Genomic DNA, 17,235 nt, shown 5'->3' with positions numbered 1-17,235 from the left:
TCAGGGTTGTTTTGATTTGCATTTCCCTTATGACTAAAGATGTTGAACATTTCTTTAGGTGTGAACAAACATTTTAAAGATATGAACAAGTCTTGTCAGGACAATTTCTCAGTATTTTTGAATGTGTTTGACATCCAAAGGATTTTGGGATTGTCAGCCTAGTATGTTAAAAATTAGAGTGTATAAATAGATTTATACAGTAAGTAGAAAGGAGTTCAATTAAAATTATATACAGAGATATATTAATATTGATGTTTTCAATCTTTTAAAAAAAAGGTTAAAATTAGGAAGTAAAGAGCCTAGGTTATCTCAGAGAGTAAAAACTTAGGCCTTGAGAATTATATATGGAGAAGGGACATAGTACATTATTTACCCACAGAGATATCAATTCCCATATTAGAGAGAATTCAAGTTTATACAGATGTATAAACAATTTCTTCTTTGATCTCATGAAGGTCGGGTCAGGAGATAGTAGAAGCACTGTCTCAACAGGTACCACTTGTTCTGATTGCTTTTCTTTTTTTCTTATCAAAATTAGTGTGGTTATAAGTTTGCTGGTTATGTTAAAGTTACTCTGGGAGAGAGGTCAAACTATACCCCTAATGAATTTGAACAAGGACATGATATTTTGGGGGAAAGATTCTGTATTTGTATTGAGAGGGAAGGAGAATAGATTCTGGATATCTTCCAAAGTGATATGGATCAATATGACCAGGGAAGAGCACTTGAAGATACCAAAAAATCTTAGAAAAATCAAATAATATAGATAAATTTTTTGTTGATTATTCAACATAGTAACAGTTCAGTAACTGACTTAGACACAAAAATGTATCTATCCAACACATCAGGTAAAATGATATATTAAACCTTACTGGTTATTGAATACCTAAGATTTTCATGCCTTCCTTCATATGGCATGAATGAAGATTTATTATATTTGCTTATTGATAAAATGGCAGTTACTTTCACCTGCTGAAACAAAGAAGACAATTCCATCCTTAATAGATCTATGCACTCTGCACAATTCAAATGAAGATCTTAATGTTAGTAAAACATTGTGAGATTCACAGATCCCAGGATGTACAGCTTTGGCAAGTTTGATCCCCAGAGATGCTGAACTGACCTGCGTGTTAGCCTGCTTCCCGATGCTGCCCAGAAACCTTCAGTGATTACAGCTGATTCCAGACTATCTCCTCTTTCAGACAGAGTCAGAACTTCAGTAAAGCCCTGAGATTTCTAAATATACAAAGACTGGACAGCAGATGCTAAAGCTAGGTTTCTTAAATCGAACCAATTTTCTAATTTTGCTATCCTTTCTCACCCATTTGAAGAAATTCTTGTTAGGCCTAATCATCAAGAAGAAGCCATGGAGAGTCATCAGACTAATTGCTTGAGTTTGGATATCTGGTCACGTTATTTTACAAGCTTCATAGGTTGTAATTTTAAGGGATAATTTGGGAATGGTCTTAAATTTGAATATGAGGAAGTAGATGGGGTAGATTGCTAAATATTTTTGAACAAAACATTTTGTAGCCATAGGATCACATTGGTAGAAATCTTTGTAATCGATGTAAGGTTGAAGTTTTGAGTAGAGGGTCCTTCTAGAAAGTATAAGAGACTCAGGAGGTGAAAGACTCTTAAGATTCAGTGTTAGTGACCTTAGCCAAAATGCCCAACAGTAGGGAGAGCAAACTCAGAGAGTCTACCTCCAGGAGACAGAAAAGGCCTCAAGTGGAGGAATGGAATTACCAACTCACAGTCAAATTGTCTAACCCAGAATTGTTCCTATCTAAAAGAAGTTCAGAGACAAAAAGAGAGAAAGGGCTGAAGGAAACTTAGTCTACTGACCAGCTCAAATTGGGCTTTATCTCATGGGGAGGCACCAAGGCCTGACATTATTACTGATGCTATGATGTGTTTACTGACAGGAGCCTGGCATGGTGGTGCTCTGAGAGGCCCTACCAGCAAATTAGTTTGTATTAGTCTGTGGTTACGAGGATAAGTTCTAGAATACAGTAAGGCATTAGGCAGGTCTAGTAAAGAGGTGATAGTATATTCATTCCTTCTTGCGGTTCATGATTTCACTAGCCCTGAAAATTGGCTAGATTTCTAGTACCAGGTATCCTTTCACTCTGTTGAGTGAAACTTTAATCAAAATAGACAGCCGTTGACTACAACCAACATGTGAATGCCATTATTGCAAATTTAGGTATATCTTGATGTGTAGTTTCTATTTTTCACTCATAGAAAAGGCTTCTGAAAACACATTTTAAATGTTATTTTTTCATGATGTTTCTTTAAAGTAGAGATATTGGGGATGTTGCAGACTTATGTATGAATGATCCTAATGGCCTCATTTTTTTCTTTTTTTCTTTTTGCTATACACAAGTATTTTTAGAGATGTTTTCTATCTCCTTCATAAATATCAATGATTAAAAACCTGCTGGAAAAGAAATTTATTTTCTTTCATAGACTTCATATCACAGAAGTGTCTATCGTATTAAATATAACAGAAATGCAAAACGTGATACAGATGATTGACAGTAAATCACAGCACGAAAATAATAAATATTTCCACAGCCACTTTGAATTTGCCTTTGGTGCTCAAGTAAGCAGGGACAAAATATATCCAGGCAACGAAAAAGACCAGCATCCCAAAAGTGATACATTTCCCTTCGTAATAGTTATCTGGCAGCTTGCGAGCCACAAAGGCTGCAAGGAAACACAGCAGAGCCAGAAGGACATCAAACCCAAAAATGGAGCAAAGAAACTCTACAGAACCTTCATTGCATTCAATGATGCTCTTTACCTTCTGAGGTTCAATGTCCTTGAACATCCTCAGAGGCTTCAGCATCAAATAAGCTGTGTATACACCAATCTCCCCTACAACAGAAATCAGCACAATGAGTTTATGGAAAATGGGGTGCACGGATATAAGCCAGGTTTTGGATTTGTAAACCCTGCAGGCAAAATAGAGTGAAATAGTCTTTCCAAGAATGGAAGACAGACAAAGGCAAAATTCCACTGCCAGAGTGACCCGAAGGGCCATGCAGGTCCAGTTGCATGACTTGCCTGTGAACAACAACTTGCAGATCCAGCCCATATACATACAGCTACTTAACCCAAATAATATTGCTGATACCAAGAAGTGCATGCTGACTGGAGCCTTATCTAGCTGTCTCCTGAGAGGCCCTGCCAGAGCATCACAAATACAGAGGCAAATGCTATCAGCCCACCATTGAACTGAGAACATGGGTCTCCATCAGTAGAGTTAAGGAAAGGATTGAAGAAGCTGAAGTGATTTGCAACCCCATAAGAACAGTGAGCTCAAGCAACCAGAGCTCTCAGAGACTAAACTGCCACCCAAAGAATACACATGGACAAATCCATGGCTCCATCTGCATATGCAGCTGAGGATTGCTGTTGGGCACCAATGGGAGGAGAAGCCATTGGTCCTGCCAAAGCTGGATCCTCCAGTGTAGGGGAGTATAAGGGTGGGGGAGCAGGAAAGAGAGGAGACACATGCAAAGAAAAAGTGGGAGTGACTATGGGCTAGGGGGTATATAAACAGGAAAACATAAAAGGTCATAACATTTGAAATGTGAATAAAAAATATCAAAAAAAAACCCAAATTCAAAAACAAAAATATGTCAGACCAAATAGCCCTTGAGGATTTAGTGTTCCAAAATAACATTTAGTTCTTTGAAAGAAGAATTTCATATTTTGAACTTGTGAATTTGTATTCTCCATCCTTGAAAAAGGAGATTTCTCCAGCATTATCCTCATGCCAATTGAGGATATCATAATATCCATCTTCTGTATCTCCATATCTATCAAGCTCTATTTGGCTTCCATCATGGGTAGTAAATTTTATTTCGCTGAGCACATAATCTGCGTTCTGGGTTATAAAGTATGTATGGGCCACATGTGGGGCAGGCTCTGTGGATATTAGCCCAAATGCTCGAATTACCCTAGATGCACCAAACACATGAAACTCAAGAAGGATGACCAAAATGTGAATGTTTCACTCCTTCTTTAAAAGGGGAACAAGAATACCCTTGGGAGGGAATAGGGAGGCAAAGTTTAGAATAGAGGCTGAAGGAAAACGTGAATACTTGACAGAGAATGATTTGTAAGGTATGAACAGAACCAAAATATAAAATAAGAAATCAAACAACACAGCCAACAAATGGGTTGAATTACTTGAAAGGCACAGTCCAAAAAGTGAAACAAATTGCCAATAAATATAAAAAAAAAAATCCACCTCCGCTAGTGGAAAGAAAATTATAATTTAAAACTACGTTGAAATTTCATTAGTTCATTCTCACACCACCTCTTCTCCACCTCCATCAGACTTCTGAGTCACACAGTTAAGCTTCCCTTCCTTCACCCAACGGAGCAGCCCTCTGAGCCCTCTAGGCCTAGCCAAGCTTCCCTGAGCAGCCTGCCATCCAAGTGGGACATCCATTCTCCTGCCGTATTTCCTCCCACCTTCACCAGACATGTGCATCCTGAAGCATAGAGTACTAGAGTACTAGAACCATACAGGCCAATGATACCCATCAGAGGCCTGCCACACCAGAACCACTGAGGTTCAACCACTCCCAATACTTACTATAAGAAGAGCATACAGAGACCAAAACCACCCAGATGGCAAAAGGTCCTCAAAAGAACACCATCAACAAGAGCAAGGGCAATATGACAGCAAGCCCTGGATATTCGAACACAAGCAAGCCACAAGAAAAAGACCCTAACTCCAATCTTATGGAGTTAATAGAGGCCTTTAAAGAGGAAATGGATACATCTCTTAAAGGGAACCCCCACCTACTCAGAACAAAATGGAGAGAAGACAGAGGAAGGATTGTTGGAGGTGGTGAGCAGAATGGGGGCAGTGAGAAGGATGTAAAGTACATAAATAAAAAATAAATTAATTAATAAAGAGGTCAAAGGACAAATATTAAAATTGAATCAAGACCAATTTAATTAATTTAAATGTTAAAATTAAAATAACAAGTGTTTGCCTATTAAAAAAAAAGAGGAAATTTCATTAGCCCAATCAGAATGAAAGTCATTAGAAAAGAAAACAACAAAGAATGGCATAGAAATAGACTAAGTAGGCTGTTGGTTGGAGTTCTGCAGCTATGCAAATCATGATGAGGCCTATCCAAAAATAATAACATACTAACCAACCATATGATCTAGCTATGCCACTCCTGGATATTTATTCAAAATACTCCAAGTCAACATACCACAGAGCCTTGAATATTAGTCTTTATTTTATCATTGTTAATAATAACAAATGAAGCCAACCTAGTTGCCCAGCAATAGAGCAATGTATAAAGAAAATGTATATATTTACGTGTTTTATTATATATGATTATAATTACATACACACACAGACACACACATTATATATGTGTGTATATATGTACATATATGTATATACATATACATATATGTGTCTGTGTGTATAGATATATAGATATATAGATATAGATATAGATATAGATACAGATACAGATACAGATATAGATATAGATATAGATATGCATTGGGTTTGAGGTTCTTACAATAGATTGATCTCTGTGTTGTGTCCAATTTTTTTATTGCTTCCACTTGCTCTAAGGACAACCTTCTTAGATGAGAGGTACACTTATCTATGGGTATAAGGATTACATTTAAAATACAGTAAGGCATTATGTAGGTCTAGCAAAGAGGTGATAGTATATTCTTTTCCAGATCTCATTAGCCCTGAACTCTTGTGTAGATTTGTAGTATAAGGCATTCTTTCAACACTGTCGAGTGAGGCCTAAGTGGAAATACACAGCTGTTGGTTATCTGAACGTGTGTGTGCCATTATTGTACCTTTAGGTATATCTTGACAGGTAGTTTCTAAGTCACTTTTGATTTGTATAAGAGGCTTTTAAAAGCCCATTTAGAATGCTATTTTTTATGTCTCCTTAAATTAGATAGAAGGGAGGGTGTAGGCTTCTACCTGAATGTTAATGATGGCTTGATGGTTTGTTTTTTCTTCAAACAGATACTTGAATATTTTAAGAGAGATTTTTCTCTTTGTTTATAAACAGCAATGTTTTATAACCTACTGGAGATTAACTTCATTTTCTTATATAGATTTTGTACTAAAACAGAAATGCAAAAGAAGTATAGTGACTTCCTAGTGTTACATATGTAAAATATGATACAGATGGTCCACAGTAATTCACAGCATGTAAATTAACTGGAATAAACAAATAACCTTAAAATTAAGGTTGAAATAATTTAATATTTTACAATCAAAGAAATACAAAATCTGAACTAAGGAAAAACCCAACTTAGTGAAGCTCACACTCAGTGTGTATTTTAAAATAAAAATTTACAGGAGGATATGTTCCAAAATCCCAATGTTCCACAAACCTTGGAAGTATTCTTTGTTTTGTCCATGTATATGTACTGGTAATAAGTGTAAATTATGAGTTAATTTCAATAAGAGATAACAAATAATAACTAATATTAAGATAATTACAACATATAAGATATATGAATTTATTTCTACTTAAAAAAGATACTATGCTGTGTTCATTCTAATAATAAGAAACTTTCTCTCAAAGCTCTTCTTGCCACAATCTATCCACCTAGGTAGGGGTGTGTGTGGTTTTATGTTTGCGTGTTCGTGTGTGTCTGAAATTTCATATGGGGTGAGAATAATTCAAGTCGACACTTGAGTGACTAAAAAATCCTTAAGATGAAGGATGAAATAATTTAATATTTTACAGTCCAAGAAATACAAAGCACCTCCCCCAATTTCCAGTTCATAAATCCTTCATTTCCATTGCTAGCAACATAAAATGTCTCTAAATCAGCATAGTCATTTTTGAATATGAATTTGATCTGATTTTCTCTTTCCCATCTTCTCCAGTATGGTGAAGTCCCAAGACATTTTAGATTTGAATGTCAGTATCAGAAGAACCTCTATTGTGCTTTTTCTCCCTAGGCTTGAGTGGGGAGTGGATGAAAAGTCCAGAGTGAATGTGTAATATTGACATAAGAATAGTTATGTCAAAAGACTCAAGTTCCTCAGAGCCATGGAAATTAGTAAAGCTTTACCACAGGGATTTAATTTTTATATTTCTATAAAACTTTTCTTCCTCCTGAGGAACACAGTGATCTATAGAATGGTCTTAGGCTGTTCTCAAGTGTGCGAAAAACTGATGATAATATCAGGGACGGAACTGTGCATGTCAAACAACTTCTAGCTGCAGATAGCCTGGCTCATTTTCAAGTAGCCAATGGCTATACTTGAAGTACAATACTCCAAAACAATAACAGAATAACAGAACCACTGAGTAAGTGTATTGGCACAAATAACATGCTAGGCTTTACTTTGAAGTGTATGTCAAAAACCATCTCCAGGAAACTACGCTCAGAGCAAGAACAGAAATAATCTTTCACAGAAAAAAAAAAATATAACTGTTATTTAGCCAGTATCAAATGTACAGCCCTGAAAACATACATATAGGTAACATTATACAGAATTAGCTGACTTATCTATGTGTCACACACACACACACACACACACACACACACACACACGCACTGATATATGCAAATGTTAATGTAAAAATAATTTTTAAAAGGTTCCATGGATTTCAAAAAATGAAAAGGTGGAGGGATACATGAGAGGGTTTTGAAGCAGAAAAGGAAAGAGAAAATTATTTAAATATATTCTATTCTCTAAAAGTATTAAACGCCATACTCAGGGTGATGGCACAGAATAACATCTACTGGGGAACATGCTTGGTAGTTACATATGAACAGGATCAACGGTATTAGCAATGAGGAGCCAAAAATGCACTTGAAATAAGATTGTAATGTAAAAACCTATAAAGTAATGCTGGTTTTTATCATATTCACTCTTCCCATTTCATATGATCTGAGATCCCCATCAGGTAATGCTACGATCTGTGGTGAATGGAACCTCTCATCTCAATAAGTGCAGTAAAAATAATCTGCTACAGGTATGCCCAGGGATTATCCTAGAGTCTGTCAAGTTGAGAGCATTAACCATCATAAAGCCTCTGAAGTCGTAGGGCACAGTGAGGAGGCAGAAACTAGGCAGATAGAAAAGAGCTACATCCTCCATAGCTGCCTGGAGGGACCCAGCCAGGAAAGGCCCTTGGCCAGTGGCACACATAGAGGGCTAGCATGAGATGCTCATCTGTGAAGAGCTGAGATTTACATATTTGTTCCATCAGTTATTCTACAGAAATATATGCAGTTTATACCAACTTTTATATTGTGACATTTGTATCCAAATATGTTTCCAAAAGTGTCAGGGGATAATTATAATCTTCTGAAATGTTAAAAGCTGAATCTCATAAAGAATTTTGCAGACATGGTTAATGATTCTATCTTAATGGTAACATATTTTGATCTTAGATGCTTACACACATCCTGTTCTCAATGGCTATCAATGGGAGGAGAATGAAGGTTGAGAAGGAAAGAGAAACTATCCCCAATTTCAAAGAAAAATTTGATGGGAAAATACTTGAATGATGTGAAATATCTTTTCAAAATTTCCTCTATTTCAACTTAACGCCTACTTTTTTCCAGTCCCAGTCTCCATCGGCCTTCCCATGTGATATTCTTGCTGATCGCACTATCTTGGAAATGTAGTGTTTCCTCAAAGATGCCTTCCACCTTATCCACCCTTGCTGCTCTGTCAATATCAAAACTTTCATCCACATTTTCTTTTGACACATTGCATCTGAGCTTTGAGAAGTGAGTGGTTGGCCATTTTCATACCTTTTCTTAATCCATTAAAATATGGAGCATCATTTTTGTGCAAGGTATGTTTTAGGTGATAAGCTTATAAAGATAGACAGATGAATAGACAGACAAACTTAAGTGAGTTTCACAAAACAATTCCAAATATAGTGATGGTGCCAGAAAATGAGAGAACACCATCCTAGTAAAATGCAGAAAATGTCCAGAGATATAGAAAGCGACAGAGGAATAGCATTAAAAAAATAATAACAAAAGGTTGTCACTGCTGGTATTTATGGTGCTAGAAGCACTAAGCAAGGTAGAACACTTGTATCATTTCAGCCTTCTGTTGTGTGTCTAGTCCTTCCTTTCTGTTAGGAATCTGTTCATCATATCTTCCACAAAGCCTTTCTTGGCAGTGGATTTTTTGTATACTTTACTATATTCATAGCTGTATAACACCTAGAGTAATTTTTAGTTTATTGTTTATTATGCTAAAATAATGTAAGAGACAAGAAGTGTAAGGACAGTGTCTTTTCTTTGAACATCTCCTGTGCAGGATAACAAATCTGGTACACCCTAAGCTCTCAAGAACTTATGTGTGCATGGTTGAATATTGTTAGACTATTAAAATATGAACAATGTGGAACCAACTTTACTGGTTAGTTTTTACCAACATGGCATAAAATAGTCACTCATAAGAGAGAACTTTGATGAATTTCTTTAAGCAAATTGGCACGTGGCCATATCTGTGGGGCATTTTCATGATTAATGTGGGAGGGTCCAGCCCGCTATGGGTGGTGGTGCCCTGAGCATGTGGTCCTGGGTTATTTAAGAAAGCAAGCTGAGCAAGTATAAGCAAGCCAGTAAACAGAGCTCCTTTGTGACCTCTATAGCACTTCATACTGTGAGTTCCTGCCCTGAGCTTTCTACTCCTCAGTGATGGAGTGTGTCCAGGGGTTTGCATATGAAATAAGTCCCATCCACCCAAAGTTGCCTTTAGTTACTGTTTTTTAACTACAACAGATAAAAAACTAGGAAATAGGTAAATGACAGGAGTGTTTGAGAGTTATAGAAGTGGATCTAGGTTGTGTGAAATGGTTTTGGGTATGAAGGGAGAAACTGTGGAAAACAGGAAGCAGTTTGGAGGGTCTTTTAATGTCTGGATATTTCAGCTGTTGTTTCCATTGAAGATGGAGAGCCATCAGGAAGTGAGAAGCATAAAAGAAATGAGACTAGGGATGTTTCTAGGAGGTTCATCTGAGATGAACCCCTTCTGTTAGCATATTTGTTTCTTATTGGGAATTTTCCTTCAAGAATTAACTACCATAGAATTAGCCAAAAAATTAAGTAACATGAACTTAGTCTCATGTATTTAAGTAACTCAAACAAAATAGAGCAATAGAAAACAAATAGTCTATCCTGCCTATATTTGGTCAGCCCTAAGAAAGATGTTTTACCATTTTGTTTGTCATGTGACTAATCTTCACGCTACTTCTGAAAACAGCAACCCCAAAATTTTGATGCAATGCACTGAAATTAATTCTAATCTGCTCCCAATGCCCAGTGAAATGTCTAAGCCAGGTTTCATACAAAGCAAGGAATTTCACACACCCCCAAATTCTGAGGTTCTTTTATAAGAAAACATGTCTACATAGAATGTTTTGCCAAAGACAATATACCTTTAATGTCGCAAGATATAGTTTAGTATTTGGTAAGTCATTGATTACAAAGAATAAAATACCACTATAAATTAGGCAACCATTTTCACAAGAAGATATTTTTATTTTAAGTATAATAGGCCTCTTGTATAATAATGTGCATGTAGTTAATCACCAACTGGTAGCTTGAGTCTATTTTAGATAAAAATTATATTCTAAGAGTTTCACAAGAAAACAGCTCTTTTATATACAGGGGTCTAATTGACATTTTGCTATAGAACCCATTGTTAATCAGGAGTAGAAATGAAAAAAAAAAATCTTGTGTCAGATCAGACAGTTTTACAACATTGTACTATGAGGAGGTAATGAAGTCTTTGATATTAAACAAAGAGTCTTCTGGACTACTCTATCTATAGTCCGTAAGTTCAATTATCAATCTCTCAGAAAAGAAATGAATATTGAAATTTTCTGAGTTTATAAACAAATTTTTTGACCTAAGTCAGCCCGTCTTATTTTTAACCTCAAGACAGAGCACTGAGGTTGCTCCAGCTATGTGCCTGACTAAAACAGAGAAGCTTCCAGATTTTCACCCATTTGTTATTCTACACTTAAAATTCTATCCTCTCTTTCTCAGAGTATATCAATGTAAATAATCACATCAGTGAATGAAATTAAGAAACAACCAAAGAAATCAATGTCCCTGTTCTTCAAACTGTTGTACAAATTCTCATCTACTGATTATAAGAGCTGTGATGAAGAAGACTAGGGAAGTATTGGGGGATGAGCGAGTGACTAGATGTTTGTCCAGAAAACACTGGTATACATTTTGACACTAACATGTATAAGACATTTTACTTTTGTACTTTTGATACTTACTCTCCTTTGATATAAACAAATTTAAATTGTAGGAAGCTCTTTTTATCTTTTCTGGACTGATCAATCTGTAAAAAAACAGTAAATAAGTTCCCAAGTGATTCTGCTAAGCTACTCAAACTCATATCATGTTTTGTTCTTACATGGCTGGATAAATATATCCAGTTGATTGACTGATATTCAGAAACATCAGTGGGCTCTTTCAAAGACAGAGTCCTTTCTATTCTTCTTAGCATTCTCAACTCGGATACTCACTTGTAGTTTTGATTGGTCAGTATTTCCACAAATTGCATTTTCACTTGATTCATCTATCTGTCTGTCTAATTATCCATTTATTATCTGTCTTCTCTGTTTATCATCCATTAATCATATCAACTGTCTATCTACAATCTATCCACATTTATATACCATGTGTCTAGAGGAATATGAGAGTGGAAACACTTTATAACATTTCAACAAGGGAAAGTAAATTCTACTTAACTCTGCATAATGGCATGGCACATATCACTGCATTTCTCCCAAAATCTAATATCATATTACTTGTTCTGTTAAAAATATTAGCGTTCTCTGAATTGAAGGTTTTTACTACAAAATATATTAACTGCTATGCTGTCATCTCAAGTATTCATGGGATTTTTTTTTGTTTTTTTCAGAGGAATGTTTTTAAACTGACACTTTCCAACTTATTCTTCTATAGAAATCATCAAGCTTTGCTGGTCACTTGGATCTCACAGCTCTACTCGTCCAGAACAATCGACTCTGCGGTGTTGTTAAGCTCACTACTCACAGAAGCTGAGGTCAACTGGATGCTCTTGTCAAGAGTTGGGACTCTTCCACCAACAGTTTCATCCGTGTTCCTCTTTGGCCTCAGCAAAATAATGAAACACTTGGGAAGAAATACACAGCCCAACAAGCCATAGCTGGATGCCAAAATGGCAAATATTTCCACAGCCACTTTGAATTTGCCTTTGGTGCTCAAGTAAGCAGGGACAAAAGAGATCCAGACAATGAAAAAGACCAGCATCCCAAAAGTGATACATTTCCCTTCGTAATAGTTATCTGGCAGCTGGCGAGCCACAAAGGTTGTGAGAAAACACAGCAGAGCCAGAAGGACATTAAACCCAAATATAGAGTAAAGAAACTCTGTAGAACCTTCATTGCATTCAAAGATGATCTTTACATTCTGAGGTTCAATGTTCTTGAACATCCTTGGAGGCTCCAACACCAAGTAAGCTGTGCATACACCAATCTCCCCTACAACACAGATCAACACAATGAGCTTACGAAAAATAGGATGCATGGATATAAGCTGGGTTTTAGATTTGGAAATCCTGTAGGCAAAAAAGAGTGAAATAGTCTTTCCAAGTGGAAGACAGACAAAAAAATCCGTGCCAAACCTGGTAGGGAGCAGGATAGTTATGGTTTGGCTCTATGAACAGCATAGATTTGTGATAACCAGAGACATCTCCAGCTCCCCGTCATTGGCTTTCACCAATGGAGGTGTCTGTGGATTACATACACAACGGTTACTGACACAAGTGCCCTAAATATGGAAAGGGATGGCGAGGCGGAACCCAGGGCCTCCTCATAAGAGAAGAAAATTCCACAAACTTTGGCACATTGCTCTTCTCTGCATTGGACCAGTCATCTTCACTGCATGGATCACATTCCCTTTGACCTATTGAGAAAAACAGAGAATTCACTTCAAAGGAACAAGTTGTCATTTTTAGCTATAAACAGTCAAGGGAAGTTAAAAACCCGAGCAATATTTAGTAGAAATCTGTTATAAAATAAATATAATATCTTATATTTAGTACTGGAAAGATGGCTTTGATGCCTACAGATTCTGTGATAGATTAGGAGTTGTTTTTAGTTTAACAGTAAATGTTTAATCTAATTGAATTACTACTAAAAAGAAGTGACCGTTTCTACCTGGTTTCTCTGACACATATCCATCAGCACATGGGATGCAATCAAAGCAACATGTGGGTTTCCCCTGGCGAATCCCCTTCCGGGTCCCTGGAGGACATGGTTTGGTACAGAATGAATCTGGAAGCTAGGAAAGACAAAGACATTCCATTAAAACAAGCCCTTGAGACTTTACCATTGTGAAATGGAGAAAGTTCTAGTTTGTATTTACCTGGAGATGTGTATTATATTTATAAAGGCAGTGAGCCCAGGATACTAAGCATAGAAAGCAAATAACATATGGCAATATGAAGATTGCAGAAAGAACTTTTGCTAAAAAACAATCTTGTGATTGACTCTAGAAATGCTGAACTAACTGTAATGACAATTCTTTGTCATCTTGGTGATCAAGACCTAACTATATGACGTGAAACGCTGTGGATCAGATACTTTTGCTCAGTCTGTTCCTGGTTTGATGAGACCTAAGACCACAATAATCATCTTCAGCTTCTGAAAGATATTTCTTTTCATCAAAGACATCCAAAAGTATTTTTATCATACTTAGACAACTATCCTAAGTAGCTAGCAAAAAGGAAGAAAAATAAGTAGGTTGTTACATGTAAACTATGAAGGTAAAATATAATGTAGAGAAGGCATAATTTGGGATGTTTTCTTGCTAGCCACATTTAGAAATTTTAGTAATAACCTCTTTAAGTTTTTAACTCTAAACGCATGTGTGCCTTGAAATCCAGAATGAGCTGGGCATTTACATATTAACCTGGATAGATAATTATCTTCAGTACCTTTAAAAATATGTTTTGTGAGCCAGGTATAGTGACATCTCAAAAAAGAACAAAAACAAAACCAGAGAACTAAACAAAACAAAACAAAAAAGCAAAGAAATAATAAACCTAATGAAACAAAAACATAGAAAATTAAGCCTTCAAAATCATAAACCACTAAAGGCATAAAACACATTTTGCTGCTATTGATAAACTTTAAGTTTGTTTGAATTAATATAAACAAAATAATTATATAACTATAACTCTAATTTGCCCTGTCCCCAAATTCCACATCCTGACCATAAATCTTGGCAGAAGTTTCTCACCCTACCAGATGCATGATAGTATTGGGAACCTCAGCAACCAAGGTACCAAGAACCCAAAAGGCCACATCAGTATCCAGAATCCCAGAGGTCATCCAGTTCCCAGAACTCCAGAGGCAACAGGAATTTAAAACAGAAAACCCCAGAGGTCATATGGGCCACCAAAATCTCAGTGGAGACACAATCACTATTAGATATAAAGACACTCTGACCACCACATCCACAAGCTACTCAAGCCGAATGGTCAGAAAAGAAACAGAATGTAAAGGAAAAGCATCCATCCAACATAGATAAGGTCAGAAATCAGCACCTGAACATATACTACCCTTATTATTGATGGAGAAAACATGATATTTCAAGAACAATCCAAACTCAAATAATATACTCCAACATAAGAAGGATAACCACATCCAAGTAAACCAGAATAAAAAAATTCCATACTAGCAAAAACAAAAACAAAGAAAGTACATACACACACACACACACACACACACACACACACACACACACACACAAAATACCAACAGCAAAATAACAGAAATTACCTATCACTGGTCATTAATATCTCTTAACACCAATAGATTCAATTCCCCAATAAAAAGACACAGGCTAACAATGTGGACACAAAAACAGGATCCATCATTCTGCTGCACACAAAAAACACACTTCAGCAATAAAGATAACCATTACCTCAGAGTAAAGGCCTAAAAAGAAGTTTTCCAAGCAAACAAACATAAAAGCATGTTCCATCAATACCTAATTAAATAGACTTTCAACCTAAATTAATAAAAAAGAGAAGGGGAAGGGTACTTCATATTAATTAAAGGAAATATGATGATGGCTCAATTCTGAATATCTTGCCCAAACACAAGGACACCCATAATTGTGTGGAAACATTGCTAAAGCTTAAATCGCACATCCAACCCCATACATTAAAAGTGGGAGACTTCAACACCACATGTTTAGCAATTCACAGGTCATCCAGACAAAAACTAACAGAAAAATAATGAAGCTAACAGACATTATGAATCAAATGGACCTAACAGACATTTATAGAGTATAAAATACAAAAGAATATATATTATTCTCAGCAACTTGATCCAAACTTGATTATATAGTCAGTCACAAAGCAAACATCAACATATAGAAGAAATTTAAAGTAACTGTTTGTGTCTTATCAGATCACCATGAAGTAAAGCTGGGCTTCAACAACAGAAATGCCAGAAAGCCTAAACACTCATGGAAATTGAATAACTCTACTCAATGATCTCAGGGTCAGAAAAGAAATAGAGGAAGAAATTAAAGACTTTTAGAATTCAATGAAAAGGAAGGCTCAACATACCCAAATTAATGGGATACAATGTAAGTAGTGATAAGAGGAAAGTTCATAGCACTACATGGCTCCATAAAGAAATTAGAAAAGTCTCATACCAGCAATTTAAAAGTATACCTCAAAGTTCTAGAAAAGAAAGAAGCAAGCAAAGCAAAGAGATGTACAAGGCAGAAAATTATCAATATCAGGGCTGAAATCAGTCAGGTAGAAACAAAGAAATCAATACAAAGAATCAACAAAACGAAGAGCTGTTTTTTTAAGAAAATCGACAAGATTGACAAACCCTTTACCAAACTTGCCAAAAACTAGACAAAGAGACAGTGTCCAAATAAACAAAATCAGAAATTAAAAAAGAAGACATAACAACAGACAATGAGGAAATTCAAAGAATCATTAGGTCTTAATCCAAAAGCCTGTATTCTACAAAATTGGAAAATCTTAATGAAGTTAAAGGTTTTCTAGACAGATACTACTTGTCAATGTAAAATCAAGATCAGGTAAACAACGTAAAGGAAATTCAAAGAATCATTAGGTCTTAATCCAAAAGCCTGTATTCTACAAAATTGGAAAATCTTAATGAAGTTAAAGGTTTTCTAGACAGATACTACTTGTCAATGTAAAATCAAGATCAGGTAAACAACGTAAACAACCATATAACCCTTAAAGAAATAGAAGCAGACATGAAAAGTCTCCCAACAACAGCAACAAAATAACCCTGGGGCCAGAATTCTAGTGTAGAATTCTATCAGAATTTCAAATAAAAGTTAATGCCAATACTCTTCAAATTATTCCACAAAATAGAGAATGAAGGCACAATGCCAAACACATTCTATGAAGCCACAGTTACCTTGATACTTAAACCACACAGAAACTTGATAAAGAAAATGAGCTCCAAACCAATTTCTCATATGAAAAATTACTCAATAAAATACTTGGGAACCAAATCCAGCAACCCATCAAAAACATCATCCACCGTGATGAAGTAGGCTTCATTCCAGGGAAGTCAATATAGTTCATTATATGAAAACCATTCTGAACATTGACACCCCAAATACATGGGCATTCACACAGGAGGAGTAAATGGCAGAAAATAATCAAACTCTGGACTGATATCAATAAAATAGAAACAAACACAACAATACAAAAAATCAATGAAACAAAGAGTTAGTTCAATGAGTAAATCAACAAGAAAGACAAACCTTTACCTAAACTCACTATAAGGCAGAGAGAATATACAAATTACAAAAAAAAATGAAAAGGGGGACAAGAAGTGCAGAAAATCCTGATACCACAGGGAAGACCACCACTTCTGCTTACATTCCTGACCCAAGAGGAACCTGCTTGGAGCCCTCTGGACACAGGAACCTAGGAGCAGTCAAGGAAAGGATTCTTCTAATCTCTGCCTGTGCCCAGAGCTAAAAGCCAGTGGCCAGGAGTTCTGACAGGGCTGAGAGCAGAGGTAAGACCACTACTTCTGCTCCCAGGGACACACCTGGGACCTTCAGGACACAGGAACCCAGTAGCAGTCTGGGACAGGATCCTTCTGGGTTCTGCATGTGCCCAGAGCTAACCTGGTTCCACAACTCTCTGTA

General features: G+C 36.2%; 2 protein-coding genes across 2 annotated transcripts in view; both read right to left on the bottom strand.

Moving 5' to 3' along the window:
• Nucleotides 1-2,548: 2,548 nt before the first annotated feature.
• LOC116895854 (vomeronasal type-2 receptor 1-like) lies at nucleotides 2,549-3,103 on the bottom strand. Its single transcript, XM_032896961.1, has one exon. It carries the CDS (start codon nucleotides 3,101-3,103, stop codon nucleotides 2,549-2,551), a length of 555 nt encoding a protein of 184 aa, XP_032752852.1.
• Nucleotides 3,104-12,033: 8,930 nt separating this feature from the next.
• Nucleotides 12,034-17,235, bottom strand: part of LOC116895474 (vomeronasal type-2 receptor 1-like) — a 30,013-nt gene continuing 24,811 nt past the window's right edge. The window contains 4 exon segments of the mRNA XM_032896734.1: nucleotides 12,034-12,797; nucleotides 12,800-12,896; nucleotides 12,899-12,975; nucleotides 13,230-13,353. Of these exon segments, the coding sequence (XP_032752625.1) occupies nucleotides 12,034-12,797; nucleotides 12,800-12,896; nucleotides 12,899-12,975; nucleotides 13,230-13,353 (1,062 nt within the window).

The sequence above is a fragment of the Rattus rattus genome, chromosome 3 (genome assembly GCF_011064425.1).
Source record: "Rattus rattus isolate New Zealand chromosome 3, Rrattus_CSIRO_v1, whole genome shotgun sequence".
In the NCBI taxonomy this organism is placed as follows: Eukaryota; Metazoa; Chordata; class Mammalia; order Rodentia; family Muridae; genus Rattus; species Rattus rattus.
Note: the sequence above shows the minus strand (reverse complement) of the source record. Positions and strands in the feature narration are given on the sequence as shown.

Excerpts from the sequence above, each read along its gene's own strand:
- LOC116895854 (XM_032896961.1), bottom strand. The coding sequence starts at position 3,103 with ATGGGCTGGATCTGCAAGTTGTTGTTCACAGGCAAGTCATGCAACTGG.